Here is a 15,936-nt window from a genome sequence, read left to right as displayed (position 1 = left end):
AGAACTGCCCAGGTGAGGTAGGTCTGTTTGTGTTTCAGTGTGGGCCTTGTCACTGAGACCCTTATGTCTTTGAATGAAACGTGTATTTGATGTTTCTGAGGTGGTTATTCCCTCCGTGTTTGTAAGGGAGGGAGCTGAGTATTGAGGCTTAGTGTATAGATTAGTTGTCAGATGACTGAAATGGCAAACAGGATGAGTTTCAGTGGCAGTTTAGAGAGGAAGCGTGATTCTTGTTTTAGGTATGACTGCTCCAGGTTGCAGATATGGATGAGCCTGTGATCTTCCTTGGATGTGCCATGTTGTACTTTCTGCTGGAACTCAGAGTAGATTTCTTGTGCACGAAATGCAAGCTGGTGGCCACACTGGGAGGAGAAGATAAGTGGTCTGAAAGCATAAATTGCAACACTGTGGCACCTGAGAAAATGAAGACTTCTTGGACAACAGAATTTTGGAAATCATTGTCACAGATGCCTCATGGGGAAGGATCAGTGTTAAGGGAATTAAAGAGAGTAGAAATGAAAGGAATGAGCAGGTGATTTGTGACCAAGAAGGAAATAAGAAAAGGGAGGCATTCAGCTCCACTAGGATTATCAAACTCAGCAAGCCAACTACAAAGGAAACTGTCTCTGGAGGAATGGAACAGAAAACTACCGGGTACACATCTGATGGGTGTTCTTGTTGTATGAAATAAGCAGCAATCAAGAGAGATGAATCATAAGAATGGTTGAAGAACTTCTCTTGGGACAATAGGACGGTGTACTGTCTTGGAAAGAAGATACAAGATGTAACTGCAGGATTAAACAGGATTCTGAGGTCATCTGGCAAGTCTCCACTGATGATACTCATTGGAACTAATGAGAGAGTGCCACGTGCAACTACACAGATTATGAAAAATCTCAGGCATATTGGAAGGAAATGGAAGAAAAGGAAAGCCCAGTTGATCTTTTTGAAGATTTTACCAGTCCATTGAATGAGAAGGCAGAAAACACTGGAGGTGATCTTTTGGCTGCATGACTGGTGTGAGGCTGAAGGTTTTGGTTTTGTGTAACATTGGGCCACATTGCAGTGGGAGAGGGGCCTGCATCTCAGACACAGAAGGCTAACCTTCTCAGTTGGAGAGTAGCTATTATGGGTAGGATGGCATTAACACAAAGGAGGGTGCTAAAGAGGCAAATGTGATATAAAACTCACACTCAAGATGTTATGAACAAATTTTAACTGATGTTACAAATGTGAAGTAAAAACACTTTTCTGTTGCTTGTATAGTTATGCTTGAAGTCTAGGTAGCAAGTAAGAGCAATTAGAAATTCTCATTAATGGGGGAAAATATATAACTGGCATTACTGAAACCTGAAATGAAATGCCTCTTCCCCAGAAAAATTCTTCATGCCCTCTCTGTAACACTTTTTCATGTAACTTGAATATAGCACAGATTTTTAAAATATTACTTCTACTGAACTAATCAATATTTGAAACAATCAAAATCATTTGCATGAACCATGGAGTTCATTAAAGCAAAGTTGTTGGAGATAATGCCCAACTCTGGGAATCATTTTGTATGTTTCCCCAGACTTGGTCAGACTTATGGCTGGCATTTCTGTGGTCGAATTTTGAAATTAAAAGGAAAAGCGGTGGCGATAGAGTTCTCTAAATTCCATTAAAGTGTACCAAGCCTCATTAGTGTTGCAGCAGCAAAGACACCAGCTGGTTCAACTAATTTTAGTATAGAGGAATAGGTTAGTATTTCTTTTAAGTAGTTTGTGGGCATTCTAGTGATGGTCACTGTTATCTATATTTTAGAAGCCATTAGAAACCACTCAGAGCAGCAGTGTGCCTTAAGCTAGACTTTGTATGTTTGTATATAGTTAATAAACATGTTTATTTGGGACCCAACTGTGCCCAACCACTGTTCTCATTTTATTTTTGTTGTGTAAAGAGCAAAACACACAATTTAAATACAAATGTCTGTATATCTAACATAAACAGACTTCAATAAATTTAGCCATTTTTCCTGTTCTTAATTCATCTAACAAAGCAAAATTCCTGTGGACTTCATCTGTAGCTAACATATCTGTGAAAACATTACAGTTGGATTTGCAAGTTGATTGAGTATTGCTTTTTTAAAATTTTTATGTGTGTGTATTGCATGTTAACTAAAAATGCAGACAAACAATAAAACTAGGAGTAATATATTTGTCAAACCAGAAATAAAGGTTCAGTGCAGAGAGTGACATATCCTCATCTCTTCATAATGTAAAACCATCATGGGGATGTGTAACTTAGAGTGACTCAATATGTATTTTGTCTCATACAGCCATTCAAAACTCAGCTCCTTTTCAAGCCCTACGCACAATGTGGGATGGTGGTATTATGTTGCAATACATTGTTCAGGAACAAAGATTCGGCTCAGGGAGTGATTTGCCCCAGGTCCTTCAGAACAGTCTGGTTGGTCACAAAGACATGTCAGTTGGGTTCATCCAAGCATTATTTCATCATGTACAGACAGTCATAACTCTGCTCCTTATTTAATTAATAAATAAATAATTAGTAATTTAAATTTTTATCACATTAAATCGCATAAATTTAATGACATGTCTAAAAAAATCTTACATTAATATATTTTAAAATAATTTTGGCCTTCATGCATCCGATGAAGTGGGCTGTAGCCCACAAAAGCTTATGCTCAAATAAATTTGTTAGTCTCTAAGGTGCCACAAGCACTCCTGTTCGTTTTGCGGATACAGACTAACACGGCTGCTACTTTGAAAACTGGGAACCGTGAGTAAGGCACTGGTACCACAAATAACGAACCAACTTCAGCCTCATGCAGAATTCTGACTTTAATGAGGATGATAAACCTGCTGAAAAATGATGTCTACAAAGATCTGAACTGGGATATTGACTAACTCTTTAGACTTGGCGATTTTTGGAAGCAAGCCTGTTGTCGTTCAATGGCTCTGTAAGGGTACACATGTGGGATCATTTTCTGACTGGTACTCTTAGTTCATAATTCATTGTGTAATGTTTGTTTTTACAAAAGTTAATTTTTTGCTGCTTTTCCTTGGCTTTGGTTACAGTTAACGTTTTCAGGTGAACACCTCTTCTAGCTTGTTACAATAGAGAACTTGATAAGACTGATAGAAAACAAGCAATATGAGTTAAGTATATGATCAAGCAAGTCTTCTCTTTACATGCTCTTTGTCTAGTTCCTGCTGTGGTAACATCACTGTGGTGGATAGGTGTTGAAATAGTGTTGTTTGAAGTTTTTCTCTGGTGTCTGGAAACTATTGTGTGACTCTGAAAGCATTGCAGCCTCTAAGTGTGGTGGTTTTATTTGGTTTTTGTGTGGGGTTTTGTTTTTAAACTCTCTCTCCTCCTATCAAAGACATTCTGAGCTGGACGCACTATATACATTTTCACTATTTTCCATAGGATTGAAAAATGAAGAGGAAAGAACAATATTATTTGACCTCCAATGGCAAAAGTAGATTTCTAGAGGTATCTGAGAATATTTTCCCCACCCTCACCCTGGTCTCAGAGTTCGTTCTTTTTAAATCCTATATTAACTGCATGTGCATAACTGAATTATTTATTAATGTCTTAATTATTAATCACTTGAAAGTAGTGTTGTATTTTGTTCCTCCTATACACAGTGCTTCCTGTAAAGTATTTTGTAGAAGAATGCATTCTTCAAAGAATAAAAATGTAGAAAAGCCGGAACCATTTTATAGATCTTCAGCACCTAAGCAGAAGACCAGTGCTGAGATAATAAATGAAGCACGAAATGCACTAAGGACTTTAAGGACTCAGAGGCCATTTACACCTAGAGAGGACCAAAGGAAACTTTTTGGATCTGCATCTTCACGAACACTAGAAAATAGACCACCTTCCACTTTTAGGTACAGAGACTAAGATTTTTTTTAATAATATTTTAGCAGCAAGAAGTTTGATTTTGTTGTTAATTTTTGTGGTCCTTTTTTCCTGTGTTAGGATGTAATTAGTAGTATAGACTTTTTCTCATCTTTTAATGATGCTCACTGGTATTGTTAAACTATGTGTCTTAGAAGTTCCTGTGACTCAACTAACTGTGGCAGTCATAACACAAAATTTGTATGTAGAGTATGGTGTAAGAGAAGGTTTTATATCTCACTGTTTCCATAAAATCTCAGTTTCTAAAGCCTTTAAAAAAATGTTATTTCAGAAAAGTCTTCCTTGAGTTCCAAATGCTTAAACAGGTTTAAGATTATTTTCCTTATGGAATAACTGGTTATCTTCTCCTCTGGTGGGAGAGGCTTTTGGCTTAGCATAGTTCACAGAGGGCAAGATCTCTTCGTTCTGTGGCAGTGGCATGAACCAACTGCAGGGACGTTTCCTGCCTTCTCTGGAGTCCATCTATCCAGCAGCATGGCTTCTGCAGGAGCTGCACTGCCATTGCTTACATCCACCCCTTATGACTGCTCAGAAGCAGCTGTAGCAAGGACTTGCAATGGGTTATACGTCTTCAAGCAGCTTCAATTCCTTTTCCAGTATCTGTCAATGCAATAAGTAGAAGAGGGTGTCAGTATGCAGCATGATTTCTTCCCCATGCCCACTGAGCTATATTCTACTTGATACCTCAGTTGAAGAGCATCTGTAGGACTATGGGGAAAGAAGAACAATATTGCAGATGAGATACTCCCACTTGTTTATGAGCAGTGTGGGAGAAGATCCTTTGAGGGGAAACAAAATGAGGTCTGGGTTAATACTCTGTTTATGTTCTTTATGCTAGTCTCCATGCTTCCAGTTTTGAATCAGGTGAATCAAGACCGGTGTCTGGTACACGTCTCAGCCCACTGGACCATGTGAGTGCTTATTAAAAAGAATGTTATGCAATGATGAAATAAAGTATTGTGAGTTGTACCAACCCACTGTAGTGATAGAAAAGGATTATGTGAAAACTGGTTAAATGGATGTTTTGCATGATTTATTAGAATCGGGGGGGATGAGAAAGTAGAATTGATTTATTGAATTTTTTTCCTCTAGAAATGAGAGTGCAAGTTCTTTTTACGGTGCCGTAGCTGTGTTGGTCCTAGAATATTAGAGAGAAACGGTAGGTAAAGTAATATCTTTTTGTTGGACATCTTCTGTTTGGTGAAAGAGACAAGCTTTCAAAAAGCTTCTTTCACCAACAGAGAAGTTGGTTCACTAAAAAATATTGCCTCACCCACCTTGTCTCTGTAACAGTATTTAAGTATTCCTGTGTAGCATTCTAACCCCAAATACAATAGCATTGCACTAGTGCTTAAGAACCAGAAGTCGAAAATTGACTGTCTGTTTTCATATTTAAGGTAAGTGAAGTGCAAAATGCTAACAAGTAGCACTGGCATTGAAAAGGAAATTAGGAATTGCTGATTTGCAACTTGCAATTGAAAAATATGGCTGAGTTATTTATCATGTTTGGTAGTTCTAGTCAATTCAAATGAGAAATTTAAAATTGGGATAGTTTGTTTATATATATAGTATATATAGTCTTCTATAAAATTCAGCATTTTCTCAATAGATGTGCCAGTTTTGTAGTTGAGATTAGTCTTTAATATGTGACTAGGTCATGGACACTTCATATTTTAAAGTTGTCTAGTGAAGTAGTACAGTGCACACTAAATCAGTAACATCAGTGGTACAGTACAAGCATCCTTCACTAATTCATTGCAGTCATATTTCTGTTCATAATAGCAGCTCACACAATAATGAGTGGTTTGAGAAATTTTAAAGAGTCCATTTCCAATTTCATAACATTGCAATTTTTTTGATATATCAAAGAAAAATATATAAATGAAACATCTTTGTTTAGTTCTTATCTTTAAAATGGGGGTTAGACTGTGGGGTTTTAGGCATTTTTATACAATTATTGTAATTACTATATTAGTATAATCTAATTAGGTACTTTCAATCTTTGTGGTATCTTAGCTCTGTAGTATTCTGAGAGTCTCCTAAGTGTTCTATAGGTAGAAAGAATAACAAGCTTTCTCTTCCTACTCTGTGTAACACCAAAAGCTCCTCATTGCCGGCTGGCAGAGGGCTCACTGTATTGTAACTCATATCAGGCCTGACAAACTCATCACTCCCAGCACACCGTTGTCATAATATGTATCTAACAGGTGTCATGTAAGGTATCATGTAAATTGGTGATATGCTGGTCCCCAAAATCATTGTGTTATGTATATACAGGTTGTGTACAGAGAGTTGTGTTTTGTGTTGGAAATAGGGTGACCAGATGCCCTGATTTTATAGGGACAGTCCTGATATTCAGGGCTTTTTCTTATATAGGCGCCTATTACCCCCACCCTCTGTCCTGATTTTTCCCATATGCTATCTGATCAACCTAGCTGGAAATATGTTCTTAAAATATCTTTGGGAGGCAGTGCATAAACTTAGCCTGCCATAGACAAAGGACTTTGTGTTTCCCCGGTTTGATTACTGGCATTGGATATTAAAAGAATATTTACATATACAGTAAAGAAAGCTAACAAGCAACAGCTTAGGCCATGGCTACACTTGCAGATGTAGAGCGTTTTGGGTTAAACTAGCCTTCAGAGAGTGCACCAGGGAAAGTGCTCCAGTCTGTCCACACTGACAGCTGCAATTGCGTGCACTGGCGTGGCCACATTCGCAGCACTTGAAGTGGCATTTGGAGCAGTGCATTATGGGCAGCTATCCCACAGAGCACCTCTTCCCATTCTGGCGCTGTGGCTTCTGGGAAGGGGGTGTGGGGTGCAGGGCATTCTGGATCCGTCCCAACACCCTGTGATGTATCGCTTTGCACCCCAGCAATCCCTGTGTTTTCGTCCACATTTGGCGCCATCTTTCAACGGTTTCTGTTCAGAGCGCGCTTTGTCTTCACTTCCAGTCTGTGGAAATGGAGCCCGAACTGCTGCGGAACATGCTGACGAGTCTCGCCAGCACATCTCATTTGGCAGTCAAGTTACTGCTTAGGATCTAAAGTGACAGTGAGGAGTCCGAAGATGATATCAAGTCGCGTAACGCATACAACACGACATTGTTTGTCTCATTCACAGACGTGCTCTCCACCATGGAATGCCACTTTTGGGCTCGGGGAAACAAGCACTGAGTGGTGGGATCACATCGTCCTGCAAGTCTGGTATGACGAGCAGTTGCTGCAGAGCTTTCGGATGAGAAATGCCACTTTCATGGGACTGTGTGCTGAGCTCGCCCCCACACTGCGGCGCAAGGACACAAGATTGAGAGCTGCCCTGCCAGTGGAGAAGTGGGTGGCTATTGCAGTCTGGAAGCTGGCAACTCGACACAGCTACCAATCGGTCGCTAACCAGTTTGGAGTGGGAAAGACAATGACTGGAATTGTGTTGATTCAAGTTTTCAGGGCCATTAATTGCATCCTGCTCAGAAGAACCATGACTCTGGGTAATGTGCATATCATCATGACTGGCTTTGAACAAATGGGTTTCCCTAACTGTGGAGGGGTGATAGATGGGATGCATATTCCTATTCTGGCACCAGTCCACCTAGCTTCCAAGTACGTTAACCTAAAGGGGTATTTCTCCATGTTTCTTCAGGCGCTTGTGGATCACCATAGTCATTTCATTGACATTAACGCAGACTGGCCTGGAAGAGTGCATGACGCACACATCTTTCAGATCACTGGCCTGTTCAAGAAGCTGCAAGCCGGGACTTTTTTCACAGACCAGAGGATCATCGTAGGGGAAGTTGAAATGCCTATTGTGATCTTTGGAGATCCCACTTACCCTTTAATGTTTTGGCTCATGAAACCCTACACAGGGTGCTTGGACAACAGCCAGGAACGGTTCAACTACAGGCTGAGCTGGTGCTGAATGTCTGTGGAGTGTGCTTTTGGCCGTTTGAAGGGCCGCTGACGCTCTCTTTATGGGAAGTTGGACTTGGCTGAAGACAGCATCTGCGCTGTTATATCCACGTGCTGTACCCTCCATAATATTTGTGAAGGGAAAGGAGAAAGCTTAACTCAGGCATGAGCATTGGAGGTTCAACACCTGGTGGCTGAATTTGCACAGCCAGAGAACAGGGCTTTTAGGGCCCAGTGTGGGGCTGCAAGGATTAGGCATGCCTTGAGGGAGCAATTTGAGGCTGAAAGTCACCAGTAATGTCTGGTGCTCTGCACGGGAGTGAAGTGCAGTGGCTGTGTTTGGTACACTGACTTGAAAGCAACAAGCACCGCCTGGGCTAAGGTATAGTTTGCTTTATGCACTAATAAAGTATGTTTTTTTCAAAGTAAAAAACTCCATCTATTGAAAAGAAAATTTAATTTATTGGGGGAAAAAAAGTGACACAGAAATACCAAAAGGGCAAGGGGGTGGGGTCGGGACCGGTTCAGTCATAGGCTTGAATATGTCCTGATTTCATACTCTCGAATCCTGCCCGGAGGGCTGTGCACTCCGTACTGCACTTCAAGATGGCTATAAGGGATGTTGAGGGGGTTTGAGTGCAGTGGATAAGGGTCGTAGTTTTTGTGGGTGGGTGGTGAAGCTACAGGTGTAGGAGGCAGCGGGGGGTGGTAAGAACCGGATGTTGGGGAAAGTAGGTTGGAGGGGACATGGGGGCACAAGGGGAAGAGTTTTGGGACAAGAGCTGGGAGGGGTGGGTGGTGAGCGTGGTAGTGCTCCGCCTGCATGGCGACGAGCACCTGGATAGAGTCCGATTGGTGTTCCGTTATGTTAATCAGCTGTTCCTTGCTTTGCCGCTGGTGCATCATGTTTTCCTGGCGGATCCTCCTCTCGCTCTCCCTCCACTTCTGTGCCTTTCAGTTCTCGTTGACAGACTGCTGTATGACTTCATGCAGCATGTCTTCTTTGCTTTTACGTGGCCTCTTCCTGAGTCTTCTCAGTCTGTCGGCTGGTGATAAGAATGATGGCTAAGATCTCAAGGTTGCACCTGTACAGGGAAAATGCAACACTTAATATTGTACACGCCAGACAGAGCAATGATTCCCTCACACTTAAGGAGGGCAATCACAAAAACCCTACTTTGCTTGTCTCAAAGCAAGCGAGAAGAGCTCCTGGCTGCATGTATCTAGGGATTCCTGGGTGTCTCCCCCTGCCTCAGCACCATTGCTCGCACTTTCCCCTCCTCCTCCTCCTCCTCTTCCCCCCCCCCCGCCCCCGCTGTGCTGGGCTTGGAAGTGACCATGGTGGTTGTTGCAGTGGAGGTGGGATCACCCCCAAGTATTGTGTCCAGCTCTTTGTAGCATTTGCAGGTTGTGGGGGCAGCACCGGAGTGGCCGTTTGCCTCACGGGCTTTGCGGTAGGCATTCTGCAGCTCCTTTCCTTTAACCCGACACTGCACCGCATCCTGGTCATGGCTCTTGATATGTTCCTGAAGATATTGTAATTCCTATGGCTGGAGCGCAGCTGGAACTGCACAGCTTCCTCCCCTCAAACACTGGTGAGGTCCAGCGCCTTGCCATTGCTCCATACTGTGGATCGCCTGGCTCATGAAGGCATGGCCACCTGGAAAGATGCACTGAGAGCACTCTACGCCTGGCTGAGCAAACAGGAAGGGGATTTTCAAAATTCCCAGGGAATTTAAATGGCAGATCTGACACTTGGTCACTTGAGGACAGGGCAGCAGAGTTCAAAAGTGATGACCAGAGTGGCTAGAACAGGCATTGTGAGACACTTCCGGAGGCCAGTCAGAGCCAATCAGAGCGCATTAGGTGTCCACACTGACACCACGGCGCTCCAGTGAAAGCACAACAAGCATTCTTCCTCTGAGAAGTGGAGTATCAGGAGCGCTCCAGCTGCGAAGTCAGAGCATTCTGCTTGCCTTGCCAGTGTAGACGGGGAGTGAGGTAGAGCGCTCTTGACAGCTCTATTGGACTATAACGTGCAAGTGTAGCCAAGGCCTTAGTGAGTGCACTGGAAGACAGTCTGCACCCCAAGAAGCTTTCCTGGCTCTTGAGACCAAGATAATGGACTTTGGTTAATATAAAGGGTTAATATTGTTATTGATCACTTAGGGAACAAAAGCAGCAGCACTCTTTGATTCTGTAAACATTGAGTCCCCTGGCCTGAGGTGGGAGGTACTGGTAACTTGATGTAAATAAGAAAACTGCTTAGGCAAAAATTGAAACTTGCTAAGATTAAGTTTTAGTCACTAGAAAGTGTATTCTATTTTGGTTTGTTTGTAACCATACCTATCTCTTCTTCTCTTGCTTAGTAGAACTTAAACCTCTGTTCTTTGTTAATAAACTTATTCTTGTTTTATTACAAAACCGTCTCAGTGCTGTGTATTCAAGTGAAGTGTAAGTCATTAGCTAACCCAGTGGTTCTCAACCTGCAGCTCAATCAGCACAACGGTAAATAGGTTCAGAACCACTGAGCTAACCTAACAGGCCAGGGATGGGCAAACTACAGCCTGGGGGCCACATCCAGCCCTTCAGACATTTTTAATTTGGCTCTCGCCAGGGAGCAGGGTTGGGAGCTTGCCCCACTCTGCGCATGCCATGGCTCCACACTGCTCCAGGAAGCAGTGGCATGTCCCCTTTCTGGCTCCTATGCATAGGGGCAGCCAGGGGACGCGCCACACACTGCCCCTGCCCCAAGTGCTGCCCGCGCAACTCCCATTGGCTGGGAACTCTGGCCAATGGGTGCTGCTGGAGCAGCGCCTGCGGACAGGGCAGTGCATAGAGCTGCCTGGCTGCGCCTCCATGAGGAACTGGAGGGGGGATATGCTGCTGCTTCTTGGACCTGCTTGAGGTAAGCGCCACCCGGAGTCTGAACCCCTGACCCACTCCTGCACCCCAACCCCCTACCCTAACCCTGATCCCTCTGGTCCCCTCTGTCCCAGCCCAGAGCACTGTCCTGCACCCCCAGCCCCTCATCCCCAGACTCACCCCAAAGCCTGCACCCCCAGCTGGAGCACGCATGCATGTACATATACACACACACGCATGCACACACCCCAACCCCCTGCCCCAGTCCAGAGCCCCCTCCCACAGCCTTAACTCCTCATTTCTGTCCTCACCCCAGAGCCCTCACCCCTCCTTGCACCCCAACCCCCAATTTTGTGAGCATTCATGGCCCGCCATACAATTTCCATACTCAGATGTGGCCCTCAGACCAAAAAGTTTTCCCATCCCTGTAAGAGACTGATATGTACTCTGCCTCTTCTGAGGCAGCGAACTTAATAATTTATGTGAGCGTCCAGCGAGAGGAACTGGACTTTGCAGAAGGATGTCTCTTGGCAACTGGGGTTCACTGATTCTTACCTTGCAGGTAAGGTTTAGACGAGTAGAGTCTTGAAGTTTCCAGGCAAGGCAGACAGAGTGGTAGGTTAGGGAGCTGACACACAGCTTAGCAGCAGCAAAGCTCTCACTCTTGCTAAGGCAGAGGGCTAACACTGTGGTTTACAGTTTTGGGTGTCCAGTGGCAGACTCCACAGTCTGGAGAAGCGATAATTTGATTAGTTTATAATGGGGTCTTTTGGTGGGTTTGTGGGGTAATGAAAATAAGTTACTGAGGAAAGCCAAGTCAAAGCAATGAGTTTTGCATTTAGTTTTAAAAGTTATGAGGTCTGTGGTTTGTCATTATCTCTTGTGAGAGTGGGTTCTCTAGTCTAGGTCCAGCTCCTGTGAAAATTTGTCTTCCATGCTCATGAGTTTGCCTCTGTTGGTGGAAACTTAATTGTTTCAGTGGAATGTAGCTGTTGTTGGAGGTCATGGTTATTAAGATAGTGAGGACAATCTTTTGGGTAGCTAGAGGCAATCCCATGGAAATCTTTGAAGAGTAGAACAGAGTCATTCAGCTGGACTTTCTATTTTATGGAGTGTTTAGTGCAGAAAGCAGAGCCCCGAGTGTGATGAATTCATGGACATTTGAGTTGCTAAGCACATGGACTGCTATGTTGTACCAGATGGAGCTTTTGCAGCGTCTGTAGTTTCATCCAATATATGGAGTTGCTGTAGCCTAGAGTTCATGGATGTGTGGATCCATGTGCCCAGGATAGTGTGTAATAGGAATTGGCATATCTACTATTAATAGTATTCAAATGGGTACTTTTAATTTTCTACAAATTAAGCCAACTTCCAAAGAAGTAGCACTACAAATAACAGGCCTTCTTTTTTGAGATGTGCATGCTTGGTACCTTTCGGGATTGGGCACAAAATTAAGTTAGTGATGGAGCACATGTTTAATGTAGATGGCTTATTTAAGGGAAATAAATATTATTTAGATTTAATTTGGAAATTAATTTATTAAAATTAGCTTATGGCTAATTCTTTTAGCACTTGGGTTTTCTCTTGGGACTGGTTTTAGACGTGCTTTCCTCAGTGCCTATTTTTGTTGGCTCTCTATGGTCTAACTGACATACTGGGTCTAACTTGTTTTGTTGCATGGAATGGTTCATGATTTTTATTAAAAAAGAAAACTAGATTTTTCTGATTGCTATTGTTTAATTCTCATCTAAATTAGTCAGAAGTTGGAAGAAAATATATGGTGACTGTTACAAAGTTTATTTTGCTAATTTTAGGTTATATGGAAATACAAATGGAATATAACTGATTGTAAAAACTGATCTTCATCTTTCTTTGTAATAGAAGCCAAAACTACTTTCATCGCCTATAAAAGATGAAGATTCTTCCATTTCCTTCCCAAAGCCTCCAGTGGACCCAATGGAGGTTAGGAAAGTCAGCAGTGCCCGGGCTCGCTTATGTAGAACAGTGTCTCAAGGAAATCTCCTTCCAGATAAAGTATTTCTTCCTGATGAGAGTAAGAGCATTTCAATATAATTCAAGTATTTGAATCTAGAGCCATGTGATGTTTTAGAGTAAAAATTTCAAAGTACCTAAGTCCCATTTTTAAAATGTAACTTAGGTGCCTAAATCCCCATTGACTTTCATTTTTTGAAAACAGGCTCCTAAATCACTAGGCTCCCATGTGTCTTTTGCTTAAAAAAGACAATTTGAGTGGAAGTGATCATGAGATTATAGATTTCATGAATCTAAGGAAAGGAAAAAGTGATAGCAGCAGAATAAGGACAGTGCACTTCAAAAAAGCAGACTTTAACAAACATTTAACTGGTAGGTAAGGTCCCATAGAAAGAAAATCCAAAGGAAAAAGGAATTCAGGAGAACTGACAGTTTCTCAAAGAGTTTGCTGTTGTATCTTTAATATTGTCTGTCCCAATATGAAGGAAAGATAGGAAGGATAATAAGAAGCCAGTAATGCTCCATCAGGAGCTCTTTAATTATCTGAAAATTTAAAAAAAAGAATTTTACGAAAGTGGAAATATGGGCATATTTTAAGAAGAAGTTCAAAGAATAGCACAAGCACGTAGGGACAAAATCAGAAAGGCTAAGGCACAAAATGAGGTATACCTAGCAAGGGCAATAAATGGCAATAAGAAGAGGTTTGCTACATACATTGTGAGCAAGAAAAAGATGAAGGAAAGTGTAGGTTCTCTGCTTAGCAGGGAAGGAGAGCTAATAGGATATGTCATTGAGGAGGCTCAGGTGTTGCATGCTTATTTTGCTTTAGTCTTCACTGAAAACGTTAATTGTGATCAGATGCTTAACACAATGAATATTAAGAACAAGGGAGAAGGAACACAAACCAAAATAGTTATCTAAAAATTCTTTAACATGTTAAGTAAGACGTATTCAAGTCAGCAGGGCCTGATGAAAGTTGTGTTAGGTTACTTAAGGAACTAGTTGAAGCAATCTCAGAATGGTTAGCAATTATCTTTGAGAACTCTTGGAAGACAGATGATGTCCTAGAGCAGTGGTTCCCAAACTTATTCCGCCGCTTGTGCAGGGAAAGCCCCTAGCGGGCCAGACCGGTTTGTTTACCTGCCGTGTATGCAGGTTCGGCTGATCGCAGCTCCCAATGGCCACGGTTCGCTGCTCCAGGCCAATGGGAGCTGCTGGAAGCAGCACTGGCCGAGGGACGTACTGGCCGCCACTTCGAGCAGCTCCCATTGGCCAAGAGCAGCGAACCATGGCCACTGGGAGCTGCGATCAGCCGAACCTGCGTATGTGAGAGGTAAACAAACCGGCCTGGCCTGCCGAGGGCTTTCCCTGCACAAGTGGCAGAACAATTTTGGGAACTGCTGTCCTAGAGGACTGAAAAAGGGTAAACATAGTGCCTATCTTTAAAAAGAGGAGCGAAGAGGACCCAGGGAATTATAGACGAGTCAGCCGAACTTAGATACCTAAAAGATATTGGAAAAGATAGTTTGTTTAATAATCTGTTTATAAACATCTAGAGAATAATAGGATGATAAGTAATAGCCAACGCCAACATGGATTTTGTTGGCACAATTAGCTCTTGACAATCTAATTTCTTACTTTGATAGGGTTACTGGCCTATTAGATGGGGGTGATCTATAGATGTGATACGATATATATCTTGATTTTTAGTAAGGCTTTTGACACAATTCAACATGACAGTCTCATAAGCAAACCTGGCAAATGTGATCTAGCAGAAATTACTGTAAGGTGGGGCGTGCAGCTGGTTGAAAGACTGCTAAGAGTAGTCATCAATGATTCGGACTCAGACTGGGAGGATAGATCTAGTTTAGTCTGACTGGGGTCTGTCCTCGGTCCAATACTACTCATCATTTTTGTTAATGACTTGGATAATAGTGTGGAATGAATGCTTGTAGAATTTGCATATGACACCAAGCTGAGAGGTGTTGCTAGCACTTTGGAGGACAGGATTAGAATTCAAAACAACCTTGACAAATTGGAAAATAGGTCTGAAATCAACAAGCTAAATTCAGTAAAGACAAGTGCAAAGTATCTCACTTAAGAAATGAAAATAAAATGCATAGCTACAAAATGGGGACTAGTGGCTAGCACTGCTGAAAAGGAAAGGATCACAAATTGAGTGAGAGTCAACGATGTGGTGCAGTGGTGAGACAGGCTAATATTTTGTGATGTATTAACAGGAATGTTATACATAAGACATGGGAGGTAATTGTCCCATTTTGCTCAGCACTGACCTCAGCTGGAGTATTATGTTCAGTTCTGGGCTCCACACTTCAATCTGTTGACATTGCTTTTTGAGAGTGTCCAGACGAGAGTAACAAAAATTATAAGATTATGAGGAAAGGCTAAACTAAACCTGGGCATGTTTAGTCTTGAGAAAAGAAGCCTGGTAACAGTCTCCAAATAGGTTAAGGGCTGCTACTAGGAGGATGGTGATCTATTGTTCTCCATGTCCACTGAAGGTAGGATAAGAAGTAATTATCTTAATCTGCATCAAAGGCGATTTAGGTTAGATAATAGGAAAAATGTTCTTACTATAAGGATAATTAAGCACTGGAATAGGTTACCAGGGAAGGTTGTGGAATCCCCATCACTGAAAAATTTTTAAGAACATATTAGACAAACACCTGTCAGGGATGGTCGAAGTGTACTTGGTCCTACTTCAGTACAGGGGGCCAGACAACATGACTTCTTAAGATCCCTTCCTAGCCCTACATTTCTATGATTATGTGCTCTGTTATGTGCTTTTATTTGTGTAGGTTTATAAAAACTCTAAATATGGTAAAGTGTTAACAGTAGTTTATTGGGAGGAGAGGGAGAACTATTTGATGCATTGCTATCCTGAAAATAGTTACAGAAAATTAGTTAAAACTTTATAACGAAGAGTCATTTGGAATATAAAAATGACATTATATTCAGTATAATAATCAAACTGTAATGTGAGGCACTGAGTGTATGCTAGTACCAATCTGTTTATCCCGTTTTTGTTCTTACTCCAAAATAAGCATATAAAGAGCATATACAATTTGTGCTTTTACCATGTGATTTTATGCCCTCCTATCGTGTACCTATCTACAATCTGATCCATAGATCCCAGCACCAGGGTATTGCTTTGTTGTCTGCTTGAGGAAAGGAGAATTTAATGTTGTTGCAGCCTTTATTTTTCAGGACTAAGACATTTT

The 15,936-nt window shown here is 42.0% G+C and overlaps 1 protein-coding gene across 6 annotated transcripts in view; it reads left to right on the top strand.

Annotated features, from left to right (window-relative positions):
• ARMC2 (armadillo repeat containing 2) overlaps nucleotides 1-15,936 on the top strand; it is a 171,552-nt gene that overhangs the window by 3,463 nt on the left and 152,153 nt on the right. For 4 of the 6 annotated variants that reach the window (XM_050951359.1, XM_050951358.1, XM_050951356.1 and 1 more), the window contains exons 2-4: nucleotides 3,654-3,899; nucleotides 4,769-4,841; nucleotides 12,584-12,755. In XM_050951359.1, coding sequence (XP_050807316.1) covers nucleotides 3,682-3,899; nucleotides 4,769-4,841; nucleotides 12,584-12,755 — 463 coding nt within the window. In that variant the 5' untranslated portion in view covers nucleotides 3,654-3,681. Of the gene's footprint in view, nucleotides 1-3,353; nucleotides 3,499-3,653; nucleotides 3,900-4,768; nucleotides 4,842-12,583; nucleotides 12,756-15,936 lie in introns of those variants that run through there. The other 2 variants (XM_050951357.1, XM_050951360.1) reach the window with 2 other exon arrangements.

Source organism: Gopherus flavomarginatus, chromosome 4 (assembly GCF_025201925.1).
Source record: "Gopherus flavomarginatus isolate rGopFla2 chromosome 4, rGopFla2.mat.asm, whole genome shotgun sequence".
NCBI classification, from domain to species: Eukaryota; Metazoa; Chordata; order Testudines; family Testudinidae; genus Gopherus; species Gopherus flavomarginatus.
Note: the sequence above shows the minus strand (reverse complement) of the source record. Positions and strands in the feature narration are given on the sequence as shown.